This window comes from Manis pentadactyla, chromosome 14, assembly GCF_030020395.1.
Source record: "Manis pentadactyla isolate mManPen7 chromosome 14, mManPen7.hap1, whole genome shotgun sequence".
NCBI classification, from domain to species: domain Eukaryota; kingdom Metazoa; phylum Chordata; class Mammalia; order Pholidota; family Manidae; genus Manis; species Manis pentadactyla.
Genome location: NC_080032.1, coordinates 58,504,225 through 58,530,260, shown reverse-complemented (window position 1 = coordinate 58,530,260; position 26,036 = coordinate 58,504,225). Strand labels below are relative to the sequence as shown.

The 26,036-nt window shown below is 46.8% G+C and overlaps 2 protein-coding genes across 2 annotated transcripts in view; one reads left to right on the top strand and one right to left on the bottom strand.

The window, feature by feature from the left end:
* WNT5B (Wnt family member 5B) overlaps positions 1-26,036 on the top strand; it is a 93,751-nt gene that overhangs the window by 51,086 nt on the left and 16,629 nt on the right. The gene's annotated exons all lie outside the window — the stretch shown is intronic.
* Positions 2,470-4,580, bottom strand: FBXL14 (F-box and leucine rich repeat protein 14). The gene has a single exon (XM_036907325.2). It carries the CDS (start codon positions 4,575-4,577, stop codon positions 3,375-3,377), a length of 1,203 nt encoding a protein of 400 aa, XP_036763220.1. The 5' UTR covers positions 4,578-4,580; the 3' UTR covers positions 2,470-3,374.

Here is a 26,036-nt window from a genome sequence, read left to right as displayed (position 1 = left end):
GGACCAAGGTGTGACAAGTCACTGCCCCTTCCCACCTTCTGACAGAGCAGAAGGGAACTGGATGGTGGGCCTGCTTTGAATCCTGGTTTCCCTCAGTGGGTGGCTGGGAGACTTAGAGCGAGTTTGCACTGTCCCTGGAAAACAGGATACCTGTTCAGGCTGCTTGGAGGCCTTGAACTTAGATGTACCATGCAAAGCACACCACTGGTTCTCAACACATACTCATCTTTCCATCCAAAAAGGCTGAGATAAGCAGTTACTCTTGATTGATGGAAGTGAGCAGTCTGTCTTTTCCAGAGATGCTCCAGTTATATACTTAAGTATGCCCAGTTTAGGAGGATACTAGGGTGACGGTCTCAACTTGCAAACATTAATTTATTGACCTTTTAGTCAAATTTATATTTAACCTGTAAAGTAAAAAAATGAAACCAAACAGAAGAGCAGAAACATCTTCTGGTTACAGTCAGTAGGGTTATTTGGTGTATTAAAATGAAGAATGTGAGCAGAATCCAAGACTTAGAAAGTGCTCAACTTTTTATTGACGGAATCTGTACAGCCATGCAGTCTCTTGGAGGAAGAAAAACAGTCTAAAAGAACCTACAGCTGAGTGACTGTAGTGCTGTTGTGTCAAATGCTAAATTAGAAAGCTGGGCCTAATTCAAAGTCCCTACTTCTTACTAGGGTTCACACTTTTTTTCCCCAGGCAATAGCACTGTAACCTAAGAGGAAAAAAAGAGATCTACACCTTCCCCAAAAAGGAAGATGGATCTAGTGTCAGGCTCAGTTAGACCCAATTGTGATGGCTCTCCAGAAGGGAACAATGTAGCTTTTGTGACACTCAAGCAGAAGGCTTGGAAATTTTACAAAACAATCTTACCCCAGAGAAACCTGGGTTCTAGCTCTCTTCCTGGAAAGAGATGTTGATACAGGAAAGTTTTATACTACTATTTGCTGGGATCAGTATTTTTAGTTTATGAAGTACTTCTGTTCTGAGCATTTACACTCATGGATTTCCACAGCCCAACCACAGGGTGCTGGACTATTTAGTTATTGTCCACCAAAGGGAACTCTTTGCTAGAATCCTTACTAGTCATTTATCTGCCCAAATTCAGTCTCCAGAGTAGATGAGTAGCCAGCTTCAGCACTGGAAGTGCTTAAAATGCAAATGTGCAAGAACTCCTGGCCAGCCTCCCCATCCCCCAGGAAAGGGCTTAAATACAGCGGAGCCTGGAGGAGAATGTTAAAAAGAGGGGCTGAGCTGCTTTCTCCCGTCCACCGGGACCCTCACCCACACCCACACGGAGACTCAGTATGCATGACTGAGCAGGAGAGCCCAGCAGGGACAGCAGGCGCTCTTTTAACTTTGCTGAACAATGGCTCGGCCCCCTGCACCCTCACCCTCACCGTTTCACATCCTCCCCACACCCACGCAGAGTGGAAAGAAACCCAGCTTCCTCCCCCACTTCCACATCTCATGACCCATTTTCTCACCATTACCCCTTAGGTCTCATGTCTACCCAAAGAAAAACTGCCCGCCCTGGGGAAATTGTGACTCTTACAAATCTGGTGTTTAAAAAGTTTCATTTTGTTCAGTTTCTTTAAATGTCCATGTTGTTGACAGTTTAAAACCAAAAATCATATAAATCTCCAGTCTAGTCACATTTCTAGAAACAAAACATTTAGCTGTCAGTAGTGAACCTTAACACAGAATGAATTTTTCACCGTGACATGAGCTCGCTCACACCACGGAGGATGGACGAACTCTTCACCTTGTCCTGCTTCACAGCACAGGAAGCACCTCCTACTTTAGCATGTACCCAAACAAACACTGCCTTCAAAATAATTCACAGATTCAAGATTTTTTGTTTTTTTTTTCAAAAACATACTTCATATTTCCTCTTTTATTATATAAATATCAGTTTAACCTTTTACTGTAAGAATATAAACGTTTTAAGAGGATCTTTGTTATTATTTATACAAATTCACAAACAGTACAATTAATTGATAAAGGTCTCTGGGTTTCTTTAACTCCATGGTCTCGCATGTTGCTGTGGAGGATTCTAAAAAAATTCAAGAAACAAGAACTCCAAGAGAAAATATACATCCTACTCAAAAGCAATTTTTTTTAAAGCCACAAGTCCCAACCCCCACCAAAATAAAGAAAGCCATTTATTCCTCCATTTAGAAACAGAATTTTTAAAACCCACAAACTCCCATTTTATTAACAGAACAGAGATAACACATGAATTTCATTCTCCTCCCCTTCACATTACAGCCCCTGGGGCTCCATAGCCACCTCTGCTCCTCTCCTTCCAGCAGGAAGCTTCACTGTGTGACCCTTTTGTGGGGAAAGTTGGAAAAGGGTGAGGGTAGGGCAGAATTTGCATATATAATAATCATTTTCAAGACACAATCTGCATCTCAAACAAACAAAAACAATTCAACTCTCACCTCTCCCACACATTGTGCTATAAATTAAGTCAAGATTTAGGAACACCCTTGGGCCCTCAAATCCCAGTGGACAGGGAGAAAAAGGAAATTATAGCCAGAATGTGGAAGTTGGACACACGGAATGGATGGGGTTTGGGAAGAAGCCAGAACAAAACAGATGTACAAACCCAATGGGCATCTTTCCAGTCTAGGCACAAAAATGTTTCAGTCTCAAAATCTCTCTCTTGTAGAATTCCAGGGCTTCAGAGAAAAAAGTAAACTAAAACGAGGTAGCCAGACATATATATATATATATAATTTATATATATATAATATATATATATAGAATATATTCAGCAGAAAAAAAAGGACCATGATTTCAGATTTCTTAAGAAAGGATAGCGAGGGCCCGGACCTGCGCGGAGGGTGAATAGCGCAGCAGTGCGAAAGAAGCCGGGGTCACGGAGGGAGCAGGGTGGAAGGCCGTTGGGGTTGGGTTTGCTTCTTATACGTTTCAAAATAACCACCAGATCACAGTATTCAAATGAAAGCTTAAGTGAAGGCAGACACTTTCCTCACCCCCCAGAGCTGAAAGGACTAGTCACTCCCCACCCCTCCCCCACTCCAGACGCCACGCAGCGGGGTCGGTACCGCCGCGCAGCCAGTCCTCCGGGCCCCTGCAGAGCGGGTGCGGAAGTAGCTGAGTTCATGTCTCCATCCCGGAAGAAGATGGGGAGCACGGCAGGGCTGGCAGAGGGGCCCTGGAGGCAACGAGGAGAATGGGGTGCTGTGGGCAGGGGTGCTGAGGAGGGCGGAGGAAACGAGCCCCAAGCGCGGCGTCGTTGTCCCCATGGCATCTCCGCAGGGATCTGTAAGGGGGGCAGGGGGCATGGTGGTGACGGGAGGATGAACTGGGTGGGACAAGGGGAGCGATGCTGCCGCCCTCACCTGACCTTCTCACTGTCCGTCATCTGCCAGAGTCCCAGGTTGAGTACCTTGAGGCAGGGCAGCTGCGTGATGCGCTCCAGGCCGCGCTTGGTGATGCGGGTACAGCCATACAGGTCTATGCCGGTGAGCTGGCTCAGGTGCTCGGCAATCAGCTCTAGGCCCTTGTCTGTGATGCGCACACACTGTCCGATGTTGAGCGTGCGCAGCCCATGCATCTGCCGCACCATGCGGTTGATGCCATCATCACTTATGTGGCAGGAGCACAGAGAGAGGGACTTGAGGCCGTCCAGGCCCTGCGCTATGTAAGCCAGACTCTGGTCCCCCACTTTGTCACAGAACGACACATCCAGTCCCGAGAGGCGCAGGCTGCCCATGGCCAGATGCATGATGCCTGTGTCGCTGATGTTGTCGCAGGAGCGCAGGTTAAGGCTGCGCAGGCTGCCCATGTGCGACAGGTGCAGGAGGCCCGCGTCCGAGATGCCCCCGCAGAAGCTGAGGTTGAGGAGTCTCAGGCCCGTCAGTCCCCGGGAGATGTGCTTTAGGGAAAGGTCGGTGAGCTTCTGGCAGTCCTGCAGCGTGAGCTGCTCCAGGCCCAGGCAGCCCTCGGCCGCGCTGCGCGTCATGCCCGCCAGATGCCCGATGCCCACGTCCGAGAGGTGGCGGCAGCTGCGGAGATTAAGGCTCTTGAGGCGCTGCAGGCCCCAGGCGACCAGCAGGAGGCCGGTGTTCGTAATGTTGCTGCAGCCCCCCAGCTCCAGCACCTCCAGGCCCTTGAGGTACTGGGCGATGCGGCCCAGGCTACTGTCGGTGATCTGCTTGCAGAGGCTCAGGTTGAGGGCGCGCAGGGAGCCGATCTCCTGCACGAACGCGTGGCCCAGCCCGTTGTCGGTGAGGTTGTAGCAGCCGCTCAGGTTGAGACTCTCGATGTTGGCCATACCCTGGATCACGTAGCTGAGGCTGCGGCGGAGGCTCAGGATCTGCACCCGGCGGATGCCCCGGGCCTGTAGGCTGGGGAACAGCGACGGGTTGGCCCGGCGCAGGTGCAGCTTGGCCTCCACCCCCCGCCACACCGACTTGTGGTAGGCGGCGTCCCGCCAGGCCGTGCACACCTGCGCCGCGCGCCCCTTATCCCGCACGTCCAGGTAGCCGAAGATCATGGCCAGCAGCTCCGGGAACAAGCACGAGATGTGGGTCTCCATCTTCCTCCTCCCCCCTCCGCGGCGCCGGGGGGAGGAGGCGCGGGCCCCGCCGCCGCTGCCCGGGGGCGCCGAGCGCGGAGCGCCCCGGCCGCCGCGGGCCCAACAGCCAGCCCTGCCCGCCTTCCGGCTCGGCCGCGCCGCTCCTCCTCCGGGTCCGGCGTCCGCGCTTCCTTCCTGCGGCGGCGCCTCCCTGCCCGGCCCTCCCCCCGCCCCGGGCTCCGCTCGGTCCTCACATCCCGGGCGGGGACGGCGCCCTCTCACTCACTGCCGGGCCCGCGGCCGCCGCCGCCCCGGTTAACCACGCCGCGCGCGGAGCGCGCCGCTGAGCCCGCTCGGCCGCCGCTCCCACGCTCCCTGCCGCATCCTCCGCCTCCCGCCGCCCCCGCCGCCGCTCGGGCCGCGGGACGGCGAGGAGCCCCGGGGCTGCGCGCACGGGCTCCGGGCGCCGCGGAGGCTTCCTGCTGCCTTTGTCTCTCGCCCGCTTTTCAAACCTCCCAGCCGGGCCGCCCGCACTCGGCCGCCCAGGCGGGGGGACCCGGAGGCCAATCCAGGCCGGCGGGCGCCGCGCCTCTCCCCCCGCCGCCGCGGGCACTTGGGAGCTGCCGGCCGGCTTGGAGGACGCGCGGCCGCGGCGGCCGGAGCGCGGCTGGGCGCGGACGGGGCGCGGGCGGCCGCGCGCGTGGTGGCGTCCGCACTGCCCGCCCGCGCGCTCGCGCCCCCCGCCGCCGCGCTCCCCCCCGCGCGCGCCGATGGTACGGCCTGCGCTGCCGGAACTGGCGGAGCCGTTCCCCTGGAAACCGAGGTCTTCCTCCGCGGCCGCGGCGGATGTTAACCCCGTCGGCGCCGCTCGCCGGCGGCTGTCAGCCCGGATCCCTGTCGCCCTTCCGCCGCCCGCGGGGCAGCTCCCGGCTCGGCCACGCCCCGACCCTGCGCCTTACCTGCCGGCCGCCGGCGTCCGCACAGCCTTTCCCGTAGTTTACCGCTCACCTCACCGCCTCCGCCGTTAGCGTCCTTGCCAGACCCTCCTCCCGGGCCATCGGTGGCTCTTTCCCGGTTTCACTGTCCCCGTTGCTCCGGAGCAAAGCTCTCTTGTCACACCCCAATTGTCCCCCTGGGGCTGTTGCCTAAGGTTCCTTCCTCGCCAGGTTTAGGCTTTAAATTACGGAGCAACTTGGCTTTATTCATCTTCATTTATCCTCACACTGACCCTCACCGGTCCCCATTCCGGGATTATCCGTTACTGCTTCCTTCGAGCGTCTCCTGGTTGCTCCGCAAGCGGCTGCGAGTGTCTCGCACACCTTTACTTGCCTCCGCTTCCACGCTGCGCTGCGGCCTGGCTGCCCGGGGCCGTCACCAGCGCGCCATGCCCTCACATCCCCTCTGCCTGCGGTGCGCCTGGAAGGGAGCGGCCTTCCCTGAGCCTGGTTTCGTGATTTTGTTATTTCTCATAAACCTCTTAGACTATGTACAAATTGTATGGTCCAATTACTCAAAGTCAGTGTATATGTATGTGCTAATACCAAGGTACTTGTAAAGAAAAAAGAATGACTGTTGGACTTGGTGTGCGGTGCTCCGGCAAATGTCTGTTGATTTGGGAACTGTTTTATGGAACCAGGACAGTACTCTCCTTTCTAGAATGTGGTTCCTCGGTCTTAAGTGCCCACACAGAGCATGGGATCTCAATTGCATTTTAACTACCCCCAAACCAAGAATTTTTGGATCAGAGAAATTTTTTTTTAACGAATGTATGGGTCCACCCAACTACATACAAGAGAACCTGATTTATCTATCAGAAAAGGGAAATGGTTCCATAGATTCATTGAGGACCTGAACAAGATTTTGAATGGGTTCCATATGCGGTACATGCGATTAACTTTTGGCCACTTTTCTTTTGCCCAAAAGACCAATACTAGACCAAGACATACAGATTCACTAATAGGCATAATACATTTTAGACCTCTGCCCACCTCTCCTGTTCCTAAATCAGAAAGTGCAGAAGCAAAAATTTCTCCAAGTTTGCTCCCTCACCCACAGTACACGTGGTGTGAGGCCCATATATTTTTATAGCCCTCCTGAAATAATAGACTGTACTGTCAGTCATCTAGATGATTCCAGATGTGCTGTGGCAATAAGTGTCACAATTCTGGGGCATTCCTGGGCCAGTGCTCTTCTCCTGGAGTAGAAGTCCAGGCTTTTGTTTGTCTCAGTCATTTCTGTCTAGACTTTTACCTTAAACCATACAGGAAAGTTGCTTTTTTGTTGTTTTTCTATGGATGTAGGTGTTCATGTTGATGTCAAAATCTTAATCCAAAACAACTTAATCCTACTTAACAGGAAACAAAGCATAGACCACACATAGCGGGTGGTGTGTGTCAGGGAGTTTGATCTAAAAAAGGAGCTCAGTGCCCCTCCTCCTCTAGATGGGCCACTGTTCTCAAGTCTGAAGGGGCCTGGAAGCACTTTCTCTAGAAGTTGGCCACCTGGTCGTGTTCTCGAAAAACTTTTTATTGAGTTGAACTTCATAATACAGACCCTTTTACTGAAGGCAAACATGTATTTCCAGGATTTTCAGCAATATGATTATTTTCGTATTCTGTAAATAGGAAAATTAGCATCAAGAAGCATTTCTGAAAAAATTAGTATGGAAAAAATTTGCGGGAAAAAGAAGTGTGGCCCCAATTAAACCCTCTGCTGTCTGGAGACCAGTATCTTTTTATGGCAGTGAGGAAATGTCTCCCATTCTGGGTCTGTGTTGCCTCACATGATACTAGGGCTAATCTGACTGGATGGTCTTCAGGGACTTCTCCAAAAGTAACCCTCTGTGAGGCCATGTGCCTGGGCTAGTTCTGCTGTCTCCTCAACCCTGGGATTATGCATTGTTCCCAACGCAGGCTGAGATTAAGAATATTTTCACATGCAAGCTTCTTGAGGGTTTGGTTTACACTCAGATTTGGGACACAAACATGGATGGAGGGTATTGTGGACAGAGACTGGTTGTCTGGAAAAGATGTATACCAATGTAGGAAGATCTTGTGTCTAGATCTTCATATTTTAAAGACAAGTTGAGGTTTTTTGTATATGGTTCAACAAGTTGCAACCAGAATGCTTTTTCTGAAAGAGCTACAAACTTCTATATAGAAGCAGAAATGATAGCCTTGTATAGGGACTCTCTCCAAAACTTTACCAAGAATTTTAAAGAAACTAGACTTTCAGATAGGATGTGTTTTTTCACTTGGGTGGGGCCTGGGAAAATTGACAGGCCCAACCCCAAAATGAGATTTACTTAAGGATGTATATACTTCCTCATTCAGAGAGGGAAGATCTGGTAGGAAAGATCAGAAGAGATCTGTAGCTTTTTAAAACTCATTAAAAAAATTTATACCCAAAGATAAGGGATCCAGAGTCTAGGTAGTGGGTATTAGATCAAAGGAGCTAAAATATTTTTTTTGTGTGTTTTATTATGTATCCATGGCACATCTGTAAATGTTGTTGAACTGAAATGAATGTGCACAATAATAATAATATAATATCCTTATGACAGACTTCATACATATCAAAACTTCTCCAAGAGTTCTGGATAGTCGATAACAGTGGATATCTGAGGTTTATGAAATGGTGCCTTTCCAACTACTTTCCGATTTCAAGATTTCTTGAGATAACATTCCTTTTAATCCTAGTGTTACTAAGCAGGAGAGCATCTTGGGGTGCCTCTCAGGGAATATTAAAGAGAGGACAAGGACTTGACTCACTGACTGCAAATAGAAGGTTTAAGCAGCAGCAACAATAAAAAAAAAGATTTAAAAATGGGCAAAGGACTCAAATAGACATTTCTCCAAAGCAGACATACAAATAAATGGCTAATGCACATAGAACATCAATAATTGTGAGGAAGTGTGAATCAGAACTACAGTACCACCTCACACCCATTAGGATGGCCAGTGTTAAAAAAGAGCCAATAGCTCTTTTTTACACAATAGCAAGTGATGGCGAGGATGTGGAACAATTGGGGCCCTGGTGCACTGTTGGTGGGAATGTACAGTGGTGCAGCCATCGTGGAAAACAGTGTAGTGGGCCCTCAAAAACCTAAAAGTAGAACTACCGCATAATCCAGCAGTTCCACTTCTGGGTACATATCCAAAAGACATGAAAGCAGAGTCCCAAAGAGGTATTTGTACATCCATGTTCATAGCAGCAGTGTTCACAACAGTTAAAAAAGTGGAAACAACCCAAATGTCCATCAATGGATGAATGGATAAGCAAAGGGTGGTTTATCCATATGGTGGAATATTACTCAGCCTGAGAAAGGAAGGAAATCCTGTCACATACAACAGGGAGGACACTTGAGGACATTATGCTCAGTCAAATAAGCCAGTCATGAAAGGACAAATACTGTGTGATTCCACTTACATGAGGTATGCAGAGCAGTCAAACTCATAGAAACAGAAAGTAGAATGGTGGTTGCCAGAGGCTGGGGGAGGAGGAAATGGCTGGAGTTGTTTATTGAGTATAGAGTTTCAGTTTTGCAAGAAGAAAAAGTTCTAGAGATTTTTTGTGCAATGTGAATGTACTTAACACTACTGAATTTTATACTTCAAAATGGCTAAGATGGCAAACTTCATGTTGGACGTATTTTGCCACAATTAAAAATGAAAATACTCAAACAGAGCAAACATGTTGAAATAAAATGTAAATAAAAAGGAAAAATAGGGGGAAATTGTTCTCATCAGCATCAACAAATTGCCAAGAACATCCTGAAATATTTGTTAAGTCTTTCCAAATTATTAGTTTGCTCTCTCCTGCAAACACGGGCTTTCTCCACTATAATAAAAAATAAGGGCTTGAGATCTGGGTAGCTAGAATCCTCATTAGGATGCCTCACACTTCATTGTCCAAACTGCAGAAACTCCTGAGTGTGGAAGAGGGAGCTATTGATAACTACGTCCATATGCACACTCCCTCCCTCCTTCTGCTCTGGAAATGGAGTTGCCATTTGTAATCTTCAACTTTTGGGTGTGAACTCTAAATATGTTTTCATATTTTCAGTCACCCAACCAAAGGATTAGAAATACTTTGAAACAATAGTCCCAAACACTAGCTATTATTTGTTGATATTAATAAATACATATTTGTTATGAAATAGGTAGCTATGACAACCCTAAAAAAGATTAACCGTGTTGTAAATGTAGCCATTTCCAGGGCCCTGAACACTTCAAAAGGCGAATTTTCAATCATGCAGGAAATGTTCACACAGGTTTTGCACACAGCTCTGTGCTATAAAGTAGACAAAGATATTGAAGATGGTGTTTCTGCCTTTGAGGATTTAGGACCCAGCAATGAGCTAGAAAACACCTGCTGGTCCTGACGTATTTGTTAGTGTTCTGGTGCCAACCATGATAAAAATAAAATTGTTCAGTTTAGAGGATTGCCATGGGGAAGCCTGGAATTTGAATAGGTATTGATGGGAGGCAGGCCATTGCATAGGGTGGAAACTTACTTAGAGAACAGGCTGAAGTTTTTCCTTACTTGTTTAGAGAATAATAAGAGCACTATAATAGCAACCATTGTTAGAGTTCTTCCATACTGAGGCATCAGGTAGGTTAATTTTTTTAATTAACCTTTCAAAGAAGTCTTAGCTTCCCCTCATCACCACCCTAACCCCCTAAATCATAAGGAGCCTTTAGCTGTTATTTATCTGGAATTGTAATTTAGTATCTGAAGTAAAAATATTTTAGTTCATGGTTTGGACTTTGCTAGTGTTTTTCAACCAAGATTTCCTTGAAAAAAAAGTAATTTTAATTGGCTCTCTTTCTCCTCATTTGCCCAATTCACCCCTCTCTGACAATAGAGCTTCGTGATACACATACAGGCAAGGATGGGGTCCAGGTGCATGGGCGGCTTCCACTGGAGAGCCTGTGACCAGAGGGCTCCGTAGTGCACCTGTTTCCAGGGAGCATGGTGAGCTAGATTTACAGCAAACTCGGAGTCTGAAGTTGTGCCCTGGAATCCTAGCTCTGCCATTAGAGCTGCATGCCCTCTGGCATACTGACTTAAATTCTTCCAGCTTAAATTTTCTCATCTATAAAATGAAAGAAATTCCTGTTCACAGAACTGTTGTAAGAAGTCACTGAGAAAAAAAAATCCATGAGAAAGCAAGAGTCTAGTAGGTAGAAACTAGCACATAGTAGGGACCTTAAAAATGCCATTTTTGTTTTTTCTTTTATAAAAACACTGTGGGAAAAAAAACGCTACCCGCATGTGCCCCCAAATTGTACAGATATACAATTGCTGACAGTTAAACATTTTTTAAACGTTATTTCCTGTTTTTAAGAACTGTGCAGGTTAAAGGAACAGAAACAGCATGAGTGCAAGGGCATAATAAGAGGATTTTTCAGTTAGAGCAAGTTGTCTACCTCTTTGCTTCATGAATCAGGAAGAGGAGCATGTTCCATTCAGTCACTGAGAAGACACGGTCCCAAACTCCACTTCTGTCAGACAGACATCCACCCTATTGCATTTGACCTGCATTTTCATAAGCAGCTCTCACTCTGATTTGGAGCAGTCGTTTTAAAACCTGAGTAGCCTCAGAATCACCCAGAAGGCTTCTGAGTCAGAAGGTCAGGGTGGGGCCTGAGAATGTGCATTTCTGACAAGTTCCCAGGTGCTGTGCTGGCCTGGGACCACGGCCTGAGAACGGCTGGTGACACTGGTCTCCTACTGCCTAGATTTCTTTTCACTGCTTTGCTAGTGATAGTAAATTGTGCTTCTTAAAGTCTCACTCTCCAAGAAAAACAAAAATAATATAGAAAAAAAAACCCACCATGTCTTTTCCCCCATCTTTTGACTTTCAAACCAGAAGCTCCTCTGGTATGTACACTGAATTTTTGCCCCAGCTGTATGGTGAAAGGAACAGAGGTTTCGTAATCAGACAGAGTCTGGGTTGAAATCTTGACTCTATCACTCTTTAGCTCTGTGACTTTGGATGAGTAACGGGACCAGTGATTTTCATATCTTGGGAGTTTTATGAGAACTGATGGGATAATGCACGTAACCTCCTAGTACAGTTCCTGACCATACTGAAAATAGCTTCGTATTTATTGAACATCTATTGTGTATTAGGCATTCTTTGAATGTCTCTGTGTGTATGAACTTACCTATCATTCACAACAGCTAACCTGCATGACCTGTGAAGAAGCTTCCGTTATTATCTCTGTTCAACAGATGGGGAAACTATGACTCAGAGAAGTAGCTTGATCAAGACCACACAGCTAGCAGAGCTCGAGTTTGAACTCTGTCATCTAGACATAGCCTACATCCTGACCCTCTGTGCCTTGCTGCCTGAACAATGTAAGCTTATCATTGCTCCCTGCTAGGATGTGGTCTCTGTATGACACCAAGTAGAGGGGGCTCCATGAAGGCAATGCGGACAGGGAATGAGGCATCGCCTGTACTGTGACAGTACCAGGCTGTGTGTCATGGGGCTTCCATGTGAAGCGCCTGAAGACCCTGGTTGATTTGCTAGCCAAAGTTAGGTCAGCATGGGGGCATGCCTGTGTGACTGTGCCTATGGGGATAGATAGGCCCATATTCCATTTTATATCTCCGGGCCCACAGTTGGATTGCTGGCTCTGGCCTTCTATGGTCCCAGAGGAATGTACTTGTGTGTAATTATGTCACCCTCTAGTGGTTACTCCCCTGGTAGCCCTTTGTGCATGAAGCAACCCCTGCTGGTATCAGAGGCCTCTCTCCCCAGTGCCAGTCGGTGAGCAGAACCTAAGGGGGATTTTGGCATGGAGGGGCCTTGTGGAGAGAAGAGGAGTGTGGCCGCGGGCAGGACCAAAGAGGAAAAGCAGTTCCAGAAACAGTTCCTAGGCCGTCCTGGCAGAGGCAAGGGTCAAGCAGGAAAGGCAGGAGTTTGGAGGGAGGAAAGAAGGGACCAGCTCCACTGAGGCTCGTGCATCAGTTTTTATCAAGCACCATTTTGTATCTGCGGGAAGAGACACTTGCTGCTCCCAGAGCCCTTTCCAGAGCTCAGTGCCGAGGCTGAAGCGGGCGTGGAGAAGTGACCAGTTTCAGTTCTCTTTTTCCAGGGAAGGAGGCACAGACTGAGGGACTAACTAAGGCTGACTACAGCCTAGGTCTCATGGCCCTGGAGCAGACGGCTGACCGCATTGCTCCTCCATAGCCTGAGGCTGTGTTCTCTCTGCCCATGAAGGTCATTTCCATCAGGATCCTCATTGGTTTGTCATGTCTCGATAAATATTTCAGGAGGCAACGAAGAGATCAAGATCAGTTTTACTCAGAACTGGTTTGTAACTCCACATCAGGCCTGGGACTTGGTCTAGGCCTCACTGGGCTGGAGTTTGAAGGTCATTCCTTTTTTGAAAGGTGCTGGCCCTGAGTCAGGCTTGCTGGAAAGTCCTATCTGGATGAACCGGAGCATTTACATTTCTTACATAATACCAGACACAGGAGTATTAGGGACCGGCCCTGCCGCAGAGCTCACAGCCAGGCCCCTTTTTCTGCCAAGAGGACAGGGTTAAAGGTTTAAAAAAATAGCCAGAATCTCAAGGGGGTAAAAAAGCAAAATACCAGACTTGCTAGTGTTAACTCTTCACACCTCAGAAAAAAGTTGATCAGGAGATAAAAATCAGATCTTCCTGCTTTCCAACCACCAGTTATTCCCAAAGATGCCAGTTAAACCAGGCACTGGCTTCTCCGTTTGCATGCGGGACATGTAAACAGCACAAAAACCTGTCCAAATTTTTTCTAAAGTCAGAACAACTTGTCTCAGTCTAGAGACCTAGAATTCAGTGAGGTTCTTTGTATATTGTTTGCTTTTTTATTTTTAAACTTCACTTATGATTTAAGGCCAAAGAGTTCAAGTAACTTACTCACATAATCAGTGGCCACTGTTGGAACCATCCATAATTTCCCTGATTTAGCTGGGAGAGGGGGCTTAAGCTCCCATTTTGGCAAGATAACAGCACCAAGTGATTAGATGACACCTGCCCTCTAAAGCTTTGCGAGCTCTGTGTAGACATTTAATGACAACACTTGCATTTGTCTGTTTTTAGTGGAGAAAATGAGGCATAGAATAAAGAAATGACATTCTCAGGGGCCTGGGAGGAATGGAGCCCAGGTGCCTCATCTTTCTGATGCCCTGTGGTGCATCTCTGAATCCCTCATGCGGAGGTACATGCAGGGTGGCCTTGTCCTCTGTGTTTCAATAAAACACCCTTGCAGTGAGAGGGACCGTCAGATGTTGACAGAAGTACACAGAAATTTGAGCACCTGTACTACTGAGTGATTAAGATTGCTGATTACCCATTTAATTGCAAGAAGAGAGGAAAGTAGACATTTTAAATAGAGTGGTAATATGTGTGCCCCAGGCACATTAGTGACAAAGTGCCATGGAAAGTGGAAAACACAGTCTTCGGGCTCCTCTTTCAACCTCATTCTCCATTTTCCTGATTTTGTACTTGTAAATTTTTTAAAGTTCTGTGTACCTTGAAAAGCATTTACTAAGAAATTGTCTCTGCCGGTGGAGCTAAAATTGAATTAGCTTGAGTCACGGTCTTGGCAGCAGCACGTCTCAGTCTGTGACGCTTCACTGTAGAAAATGCATGTTGGCCTTTCCTGCACTACACTCAGTATCTTGACCATCACAATTTCCAACAGGAACATAGCATTTTATTAAAAACACCCTGTAAGCTGTCATAAACTGATAGAAAATTGTGACCACTACATGAATTAATAGGCTAAACTAGTATTTTCCTGTGTCCTATAGTATAAAATAGAAAGTGCTTAAAATATGAGCCTTTCTTGATCCTTGACCAACTTAAAGAATCATATGTAAACATGAGATCATCTTAAATTACTGGGGAGCTGGCAGAGAGCTGGTTGTTTGATGCCTGGATTATGTTCCAAACTGAGGGTTTTATTTGTTTCTTTGGTTGGTTTTTCTTTTTTAAAAAATCAAGTTTTATTTTGTATCCTATTCATTTCTAAAACCAAGCTGGAAAAGGGAGAATTAAAGACCTGAAGATAACACTGTGTGTCACTGCTGCTCTCCTGAGGAAAAGAAATGGCTCACCAAAAAAATAAAAACAAAAACAAAAAAAACCATGCAGATTGGGAGAAGTGAAGTTTGTCATGTGATGCAAAAGAAAGCACCAGGTTACATATAAAAATTAAACTGCTTCACATCCTGCTCCTAACATTGACAACAGTAAGTTGAAGCCTGAATGTTTTCTTAGGCATTTTGTAAACGTTAAGGGTCCTGGAAGATCCCTAAACAAGTAGAAAATTCCATCCCGAACAACTGTCTGTGTGTCTGCTAGGAGAATGTTTCCTAGATCTTGCTTGAGTGTACCTCCTCCCACCCCCCCAAGAACAGTAAACTATGTCTAAACATCTAAATTAAATCAGTAACAACAATAAAACAACTTTAAAAGGCATATTAGAGATCCAACTGAATTCTATTCCTGTATTTTTCTGCAGCATATCCATCTGATTTGCTTCATGATTAGATGGTTTTTGATCTGGGTGGTGGTTTCCTGAATGTGTACATTAAGTAAAAATTCTTCAAGCTGTATATTTAAGGTTGGTGCATTTTACTCTATGGATGTTTTGTTTCAACAAAAAAGTTGTTTGTTTCTTTAAGTCAGAGGGTTTTAATGGGTCAAGGAAAGTTTGTTTTTATGTGTAGAAATGCCCACCAGTTCTGTTTGTTCAAGAGGCTAACCAAGCAGGTAGAGATTCTGCAGTGGCTACCGCCCATATTGAACAGGGGCAGGGCCTTGGCTTGCCTCTGATTGCCACTCCCTCCTTGAACCTTTCTGGCTGGGCTGCTCTCACTGCTGACCTGGGGTAACCTGCCCCCCCATCCTTCAGTCCCTGGTATGGTGTATGCAGTCAACACTCAAAAAATATCAACTCTAATTCTGATCATTTTGTTTTGGTTAATATGTGTTGGGAGTGGGGAATAGAGTGGAAAAAAGGGAAAAGGAAGTTTTTTTTAAGAGAACATCACAGAATCTGGGGAAGTGGTCTGGGATTGGCAGCAGCTAATAGAGAACACACAGATATTTCCGGTTTTGCCTTAGTCTTTGTGAATATTTTCTTAGTATTGGAAAATGCTATCATTTTATCATTTGCTGCACACCCTTCCATGTTGTTCCCCGCTGATCCAGATCAGGCCACATCATACTCACCGCGCTGTGCTGTGCTGTTACCGTTGACTTTTTGGTTGTTGATATTGGCTTTTGGGGTTGGGTGTGTGATTTCTCTGGACACAAACATGAAGACATTTTACCACCACCATTTTCCTAGGGGTTCAGTCATTTTAAGCTGGAAATTGTCATCAGGATGCCTTCTTACTTTCCTGTTCTTGCTTTCATCTGAGGGTGCCCCTCACTGCGCAGGCTTTCTGTGGCGTAGCAGGTGTGCCACATGTGAGCTGAAAAAATGCAGCTTCTCTTATGCTGACAGATAGATAGGAAACCATGGTGATGCTGTGCTGTTTACACACACTTGTTGGTGGCACGTCCGAGCTACAGACCCAGCTGCCTCTGCCTGGGTCCGCCATCCCAGACAGTGACAGTGTGAGGGTAAGCCCTTCTGTAGGAGATCAAGCACACTCCTCCCCGGTTCTCCCTCTTTGGCTGAGGTCAGACAGCACCCCTGCTAAAGTTTCCTTTGTTTGGACTCAGGAGTACAGACCACTGGGAATTTTGGCTGGAGATTCTCATTAGACTCTCCCTCTATGTCAGTTTTTTAAAGCTATTTCTCAAAACTACATTTCTAAATGCTTTTGAAAGCAACAGTGTTGTTTTATATTGCTGATAGAACCCAGATGACAGGAGAGTGTTGTTTTCCTCCACTGCTGGAATCACCCCACACATGCACTGCGTCACCTAGACACAGAAGGGTGACGTGGGGACAGTACTGTGGCCACAGAGCACAGCTCAGTCTGGAAAAGCAGCAGAGCCAGAAAATGCCTTCTGATTCAACACTTCCGCTCTCTGTGTGACTTCAGCACAGATCTGGTTACAGGGTTTCTTTGGCAAAAACAAATTTTTGTGCAGGAGTTAGCCAGGAAGAGCCAGTGTCTCTCTAACCAGTTGAATTGGAGGACTGGCCGCCTCACACATCATCAGCAGTGTGGTTTGTTTATGGCCTCTGTGCAGAATCTGTATTCATGGAGCAGGAGAAAGAAGCTCAAACAGCCCAGCTGGGTTTCCAGGTCCTGGGTGGAATGTGTAGGCTCTTTGACTTCTGAACTGAGAAAATTAGATGCGGCTGTCACAGAAAGAATAAATATGGAACCCCACAATGCCATGGCTGCCACCACTTTTACTCCATTGAATTTAACACATAATGAAATGCAGGCCTACTCCAGGAGGTGCAGAGCAGAGCCCTACGATTCCTCCAACTGAACTGGTGACAATTCTGGGCAACATACTTTAGCCCACTTTAGCTGGCCACTGGCTGGAAGATGCAGGCAGTGATATCCCCTCCTGGGATCCAAAAGCGAAATGGCCAATGAAAGAGGAAATACAAATGGCCAATAAACATCTAAAAGTGTATGCCCTCACTAATAACTAAAGAAAGGCAGTTCAAGATGACATAGCATTTTTTACTTATCATGGGAAAAGATTTTTTTAAACGATACTATCCAAATATCTTAATTACCTTTTGTTGTTTAAAACTAAAACCTAGTTTAGAGTTTTATTACACCTTACTTTCACTAAGGTTGGCAATTTTTAAAATAATTTATTTGGAAAGAGTAATAAATTGCCCAATAAACTTAATGAGCCAGTTTAATTGGATTGGTCGATTGGTCAGTAGATGCTGAGATGTCAGGACTGGAGAAGACCTTAGGGATCATGTGGTCTGCCTTCATTCTCTAACAGAAATCAGGGACTGAGAGCTATTGGGTGACTTATGTAGGCTACACAGTTAGAAGCTTTAGTAAAATCTGATGTGGTATTACTCAGATCTTGCTGTAGATAAAGAGTTTAATGTAGGATTAAACATTTCTACTTTTTTAATACTTAAAGGATCTTATGCTTTCCTGTCTTTTTAGAGAGACAAAATGTCCTAGACCCCAAAGGACAGGAATTCTGGTATTGTTTCCCCCACTCACTCTCTGTCTTTATATGATTGAGTGCTTAGATACCGCTGTATATTTTTAAAGGGGATAGCGATCTGTCCACAACTGAAGCCCCTTTTAGAAACTACAAATGCAAATAAGGTGTTTCCAGTCTAAAAGGGGGATGTTTTAAAAGCAAATGGATGAGTCTAATACAAAGTAGAGTAAGAGTTGCAAGAGTTTGTTTTAGATAAGGTATTCTGAGCTCCCATAATGAACAAATGCCTAGGTGTAAACTGGCTCTAAAATCATAGTAGTTTCTTTCTAGCCTATGTAAAAGCCAAAGTGCATGTTCCTTACTGGCAGGCAGTACTTCAAGTGGTAACTTGGGGACTGGGCTCCTCTGTCTATGACTATCTTTAGCCCTCACTTTGAAAGCCCCCGTGCCATCTGCATCAAGCCAAGAGGAGGAAGAGCCTGGAGGACTGCTTGCTGGAGGTTTTTATGGACCAGGCCTGGAGGCTGCACACATCCTTTCTTCTGACCTTCTGTTAGAAAGAACCCAATATGACCCCATCTGAGTGCCATGGAGGCCAAGGATATAGTCAGACTGTGCCCAGCATCGGGGACTCTCAAGCAAGCTCTGCCACAAACAGCCCTGAGGGGGGCGGGGAGGCAGCCTATGAGCGAAGTGACTTCCTGGACAGATATATGTGTGCCCAGGAATGCAGAACTTATTAGTAACTCTCTCTAATGTTAACCTCATTTTTTGGTTAATTTTAATAAAGGTGCTTCTGCTGACTCATCCTAGGTGGTATGTGTACTTCAAGCTGTTTGTTTTTTCAGCAAGGTGACTCTTTATGATCAGTGACATGTGTTTGCAAGGTGGTCCGATCCCACCAAGATCAAACCCGCTCCAACTCCCTAGCGCAGCCTCAGAGATGAGCACAAATATAGCGGGCTCTCCCCAAAGTCACACACAGGTCACACTGTCAGTATTCTTTATTTCTGTCCTATAGTGACCAAAGGCAACTGTTCTGAGAGCTTGCACTGGTGGTCGGTCCCCACCACGGACATTCGTCACTCTCATGGCTGCGCTGTGCACAGAGCACACCTTCTGCCTTCTGGCCGCTCGGGCTGCCAATGTTCTCCTTCCCTTTGTCACATCTCTGCTAGAGCAGCCCTCCCAGCTGGGCTCGCCCTCTGCACTCCGTCACTCATGGCTGCCAGCCCACTATCATGTTTTCCTAAGTATGGATTGGATGATGCCTCTCTCTTGTTTGAATGCCTTGGATGGCACCTGCAGTTTACAGAATGAAGCCAGAACTCCTGGGGGAACCTCAGGGTCTTCCAGGAGGAGGTCCCAGGATGAAAGAAGGTCCTGCGGCACTGAGAATTGATGACTTTTGTTTGTTTTTGAATTTTGACTTTGGTTCTCTCTCGTGCACTGTCTCTCTCACTCTCTGTCTCCTGTAGTTGAATTTGAACATGAAGTTGTTGTATGACATTCCTGTCATTTGCAAAATGTATCATGTGTTTTCAGGCCTCTGCGCTGTTGTCCTGTGAGAGGGTCTCACACTCCCATCTCAGCCTGTGGGAATCCTACCTGTCCTCTTAGGGACAAGTTCAATACCACCTCCATTGTGAAGCATCCCCTCCTTTGGAATTAATTAGTCTTTCTTGGGACTCATAATTAGATGCAATTCTTAGGACAACAACTGGTACCTCCATTAATATCTACCACTCTACCTAATATTGTATCTCGTACATGTTTGTTTCAACCTTGCAAAATTATAAGACTTTCCCTTACTCCCCTTCAAGTGAGACCTAGTAGATGCACAATAACATTTATTGATTTGAGTTGGAGTCACCGCAAGAATTCCATTTAAATTCCTTCCTGGCGTTTTCACTGGGTCTGAATTTTTTCCTTACTTCTTCTAGTAGAAAATACAAAATAGCTACACATTTAGTTCTGATAATGGGAAATTGCTCCCAACTTCATTCCAGCTTTCCCTAAGGACAGTAAGGATGAGCAGTAGAGGCTGTCATGAGCTAGAAGAAGTATGTCTCCCTGGCTGGAGGTTGGGTGTCGACCCTGGGCTATGGGCTACAGTTAGTCACTCTCATTCAAGTGCTTGTAGCGCACCACATGCACCTCCGTTACAGCCCTCATTACATCAAACTGAAACAGGAAGTTTCAAGTGGAGCTTTTGGTTTTACATAAGTGATGGTTTGTTTTCTGGCCTGGCTTCCTTGCTAGACCAGCACCATAAACTCTCTTGTGATGGTGCAAACGGTCTGTGATTTGCACTGTCCAGAACAATAGCCACCAGCCACATGTCTCTTGGGCACTTGTATGTGGCCAGTGCTACTGAGGAACTGCTCATTTAATTTTAATTCCTCTTAAATTTAAAATGTGGCCAGTGTCTGCTGTGTTGGACATCCCAGCAATACTGAGCTCCTTGGGAGAATAACATTTTATTAAATTATTATAATTGCCTATATTGTGCTAGGCGCTCAGTTGGCCCACAATCAGTGTTTGTTAAATGATCAACTTTTAACACTTATCGAGGGGCTGCTGAATGCAGGTGCCTGCCAGAGCCGCCTGTGTCATCTTCATTTCCCACAGAGCCCCTGGCGAGGCAGAGCAGACCACAGTCTTGGCCTCCATCGCTGCAGCCTAGCCGGCAGAGCTGGCGGCCATGGGGCGATGTAACAAGAGGGCCCAGAGCCTTGTAAGGGAAAGAGGCCTGGCAGAGCCATAGAGGAGGGAAAGAATCACAGCGGTGAACCTAAAGCCTCTTTCATCTGTCCAGGACTGAATTTGGTGATCACACTTTTTCCTGAGGCAGCACAGGAATTATTTAATTACAAAAATCAGCACCCATGAGACCCACAACCTGGGCTGCAGACTGCTGGCAGTGACTCTAGTTTTGGCAAAGGAAGTGTGTCTTAGCACTGACGATGGGGAGATGAGAAGAGGTGGCGGCTTGGCGTGGAGGAAGTGGGGTTGTGTCTGAGAGGGACCCAACTCCGTCTGCCTGCGGTCTTGCTTTCATTAGAAGGCTGCTTGGCACGTCGCCTTCCCTCTGAGGATTTAAGACAATTTCTTCCACTGCACCATCTAAGGACTGCTTTGAAACACAGGGACACCAGCCAGGGATGGTAGTAGATGGACCCACATAACTCAGTGTTACTGGTTCCCCCAAAATACCAAAGCAGGTGTCACTCCTGCATGAGCAGCAAGTTCCAGGGAGAATCAGTGGGCAGCCCTGTCTCTTCCCGCTGCCACTGGGGCCCCCCGGCCATGGCCACCCCTCTGCCAGCTTTCCGTGCACACCTGGCTGACCAGGCTGGGACTCATCAGCCACAGCCTCTGTGCAGCCAGAGCTGCTCTCTTCGAGGCAGTGTTCCTCTCCCACGTGTTTATAACACTGAAATAATTATCCTGGTTTTCCAAATGGAAATTGCCAATTTCTGAAGCAGAAGGCTGGCAGCTTCAGTAAGATTTCAGGAGAGCATGAAGACTAGACTAGGGGAAGGCAGTAACTTGGATTCCGAATTTAGTATCTAGGATGGAATTACAGATTTGTTTAGAAAAAAGAAGAATAACTATAGCTGCTTTCAGAAAACCCCATATGTGCCAGTCCAGATTTATAAACAGCTCAAAGTGATTATAGTAAAATGACTGTTGTATATGTAACATATATAATATATAACACATACATTAAGATTCCTTTAAATAACAGAATGGCATACTTAAGAGCCTTTGGGTACCTGACAAGCAAAATGAACATGTGAGGCAGCCAGGAGAGATGCAGTAGCCAGCCGGGGGGCTGGGGGAAGTTAGAGAGCTCCTGCACCCCTCCCCACCCACCAAGGCGTTCATAGTCCACAAACTTACAAACAGTGTGCTAGTCAGAGAGACTGTATTGTCTGCCATATGGTGGTCCTTGCTTTTTCAAATAGAATTCTCGAGTCCTTTTAAAATATGCTTCAGTTGGGAAACACAGGAACACATTTACTTGGTAGCACAAGGTAAGTTTTTATTCTCATTAGCCCATCACATAGAGAGAGGTCATCGACCTGCACATGATGGGGACCCAGAATTCCATTATTTACTGCATTCACTTTCTCCGAACCAGGGAATTTGCAGAAGTGGGTGGCAATTGCCCAGGAAAATGTTTCTCCCCGTAATACCAGATCCAGTGAACGCAGAGAAACGTGAGCACATCCAGGCAGCTTCCCCTCAAGACTCCCTCGAAAGCAAAGCCCGCAACTGTGGCTGTGAAGTTGGAAATGAAAATAATCTCAAAAGACGCTCTATAAAAGAAGGCACGAAATTATTATTATTTGGATGTATGAGGATTCAGGAGAAGGAAGAGTCCCTGTTTCTTATCTTCTGCACAGAAGCAGACTTCCGAGGGTGTCTTGCTTGGTACCCGGGCAGGAAACTGATTCCCGAGTGCGATGAGGCCTCGCCTGGATTCTGCTGTCCCGGGGCTGCGGGGGCCGGTGGGGGCCGGTGGGGGGCGCCGCGCCGCCACCGAGGGGCGTCTGTGCGGCCGGCCGCGGGGCCGTGCCCACCCCTCGCCCGGCGCCCGGGGCTGGAGGCCTGGGACTCACTTTCCCTGAGACACTGGGACCTGGGTTTCAGCGTGGCGGCCCCGGGATCTGTCCTATGTCCCCGCCGCGCTGCGCGGTGACTGGGGCTGTTGGCGCCGCTCCCCAGACCACCGTGGGAAACGTATGGGCGGGAATGGCAAGCACATGTCAAGGAAGGGCAGTTCTGCATTTTCCGTTAGAAACAGAATCACAGTCTCCTCACTCCGCAGCTCCTCCTCATCCTCCAACCCCAAGGCATTGTTTCTCCCGCGAGCTGGAGAAACAGTGAGAAAAGGCACAGGCTGCTGGGAAGACGCGGCTCCCAAAGGGCTGCTGCGGAGCGGTGGGGCGGAACCGGGCTTCCCCCTCCAAAAAAACTTTTATATTTTCACCTCCACCAACTGTCAAGAAACGTGCTCACACAAAGAATGCTGCACCTTAGGGCCAAGAGAGGGCATGGAGCCAGGCTTGGAAGGAAGGACTAGCAGGCTTAAAACCCTTGGGAGACCCTCTGGAGACAACGATGCAGGCTGGCAGGCGAGGCTCCCTTAACTGAGCTGAGAAGAAAGAGGAGCATCTGGGGAGTCTTTTCAGAGGTCATGGAATTCTCTGGTAAATTCTTGGGCACAAAATTGCATTAATCTTTGGTCACTACTTAAAAAAATATTTTTGAGGAAAAAAGTATGAAAAAAAATGCACATAAGAGAAACTACAGGACTAAATAGTAATAATTGACCAAAAAAAAAAAGGTGAGACAAAAGGTGGTTTTGCCCGAAGGTAATTTTGCCAGATGCCGTGTCCCGGAGTGAGAGGAAAGGAACCAAAATGCTGAGTGAGCTCCTGGCCCTGTCACCAGCACCAGGCCCCGGCCTCCATGGGGGGCTCCTGTGGGGTGTGCACTGGACCCCTCCCTCCCTACCTGTCCCCCAACACTCACCCATACGGCCTTTCCAACATGCTTTAAGCCAGAGGCTTCTTTTTGAATGTGAGGACCCTTTTTAACCCTCCCAAAAAAGTCATGTGCCCCATGAAACTATAGCTGTACTTACCACTGAGAAAATTATATAAAGATCCCCTCAGACCATTAGGTACTAATAAGACTTCTTCCCATTTTGAAGTGCTTTTTGCTATATAATGTAACGCACAGAGAGACCTGCATAGAGCATATGCACACAACTTAATACACTGCTACAAAGTGACCTGCTTGCACCCATCACCAGACAGAGAAACAGAGCGTGGCTGGCATTCCAGAAATCCTCCATGTCCTGCTCTCATCACAGTCCCCTCCACCCTTGTGGAGAGCACTTTCTTGATGTTTACAGTAATCATGTCCTTCGTTTCTTCAGGATTTAACCACATATATATGCATCCCTAAGCAATGTAAATTTGCTGTATGTAAATGAAATCATAGTTTATATATTCTTTTGTGCCTTCCTTTTTCTCAACATATTTGTATGATTCACGCATGTTGTTGCATGTAACTGTAGTTCATTTGTTTTCATTAAGGCCTAATATTCCATTGTGTTATATCACAATTAGCAATTGTCGATGGAGTTGTGTGTTGTTTCCAGTCTGAGGCTGTCAACAGCACTGCTATTCTTGACAAGTGCTCTGGTGAGCCCTCGGGCCAATTTCTCCAGGAGAATGGAATTGCCACATCACTGGGAACACTTTTTAAGAAATATAACAGTTTTATTGAGATATAATTCACATGCCATACACTTCACCTGTTTAAAGTGTACAGTTCAGTGGTTTTTAATATATTCCTTGAGTTTTGTAACTATGACATCATCAATAACACTCATAAATGCATTAATGTTTCATTAATTCTGAGTATACATACATGTAGGCCATCTAAGTGCAAGTACATGGATAAAATTACTCCTACATAGAGATGGTGCTTGGTTTGCATGTGTTCTGTGCCCCCCCCCAACCCGGGGGTCTTTAGCCCCCAGGTAAGGCATTGACACGTAGAGATTTGCCATTAAAATTCATATATGTTACTTGAAAGACTGAGTGCTTCAATTTGTTACATCACTATGGATAGCTTTACGACAGTGGTTCTCAAATTTTCATAGACATCAGACCCACCTGGAGGGCTTGTCAAAGCAGACTGCAAGGCACCACCCTCAGAGTTTCAGATTTAGTAGGTCTGGGCGGAGCTTGAGAATTTGTGTATCTAATCAGTTTCCAAGTGTCACTGAGACTGTCAGTCTGGGGACCACACTGTGAGAAACCTGGTAGCTGGCTGTTACCTTGGAAATTAGAGAACTGAGAGTGGGAGGAATTCATTCAATCAGTCAATAGATAAGAATTGGAGAAAACACTTACAAATTGTTGAAGGGAAAAGAGGGCAATTAGCAGGCTCTGGTAGTGGCTCTGAGCACAGAAGCAGGAAAGGAGAAGAGGGAACACACTGAAAAATATCATAAAGACAAAATCAAGGGGCCTTGACAATTGATTTGACATGGAGGTTAAAGGAGAGAGAAATTGCAAAGGACACCAGTATTTAGGCCTGGGTCCTAGGAGGAGGATGGGAGGAAGGGAATCAGCAGGACTGTGGGAAAAGGTATAATCAATCAGGACCTTAACGTCTGTACTTTGGGCTCTCTAGGAAGATTTACTCCACTGCCATTTCATGGTCAAAGGTGGCTGATCCCCTAAGCCTTTGGCCCCATTCCTGCAGTGGGAAACTAGAAGCACATGATCGTGGGAGTTTTCCCAGACAGTTGATAGCTAACGCTCAATGGGAATTCAATATCAGGTTTCAGAGGGACTACACAAATGTAGGAGCAAGAATGGCTCTGAGAACATTGGCATTTATTGAAGTCCTTTATTGCAGAATCTCTCCTGCCTATCCAGAAGCACCTTGACATTTTCTCTTTGACCAAACTACATCTTTATGTAAAATCCTCCTTTCTCTTTTCCTCCTATTCGTCAAGGCCCTTCACCCAGACTATGATTGCTTCCTTGGGCTCCTCAGGTATTCCATGTGTCCTGGCTCTCAGAGTGGGCTTTCCACGTTCCCCCAGCTGGACCAAAGCCCCCAAGGAGTGATGTTAGATATCCTCATGTTTTCTTATAATGAGCAGCTTTGAAGCTGAATGGTATTCAATCCTGTGAGGAAAAGGTGGACCCAAAGCTGGGACCTGGAATCTCCAAAATCTCGATTAGCAGCTGACGTTAGATTCCCAAACAAGGGGATAGGTCAGTAGAGGCAGCTTTTTCACTAGCCAATGGGCTGGGACATTTGGAAGCCAAAGATGCCTTTGTCTCCATGATGGGCTGGCCTTGGTAGCCTGCCTCCTATTTCTTTGAGAGCCAAGAGGGCTTTCTTTTTCCTCTTCTTTCAGTTAACAAGTATTTACCAAACCCCTACTAGGTACCCTTGGTCACTATCCTAACCATTCAGTAGAAAATGGTGAGAAAGACCATTTGCGGAGCTTACAACGAAAGAGACAAACACATATAAGCAGATCAGTGTGCCAGATTGTGTCAAGTTACATTAAGTGCAGTGACAAAAACATGCAGGAAGCTAGGAAGAGAATGATGGAGGTGGGGGCCTTCTTTGGATGGGATGGTCAGGGAAGGCTTCCTTGAAGGCATGACCTCAAAGGAGCCCGGTCCTAACAGAGAGAGGGGAGACCAGCCCCAGAGGTTAGCCAGGCGCAGAGTGGAGAAACAGCGCACGGAGCGGGTGAGAAAGTACATGAGGGATTTTGGGAGTACAGCATGAAGACCAAACAGGATGGAGAGGTTGG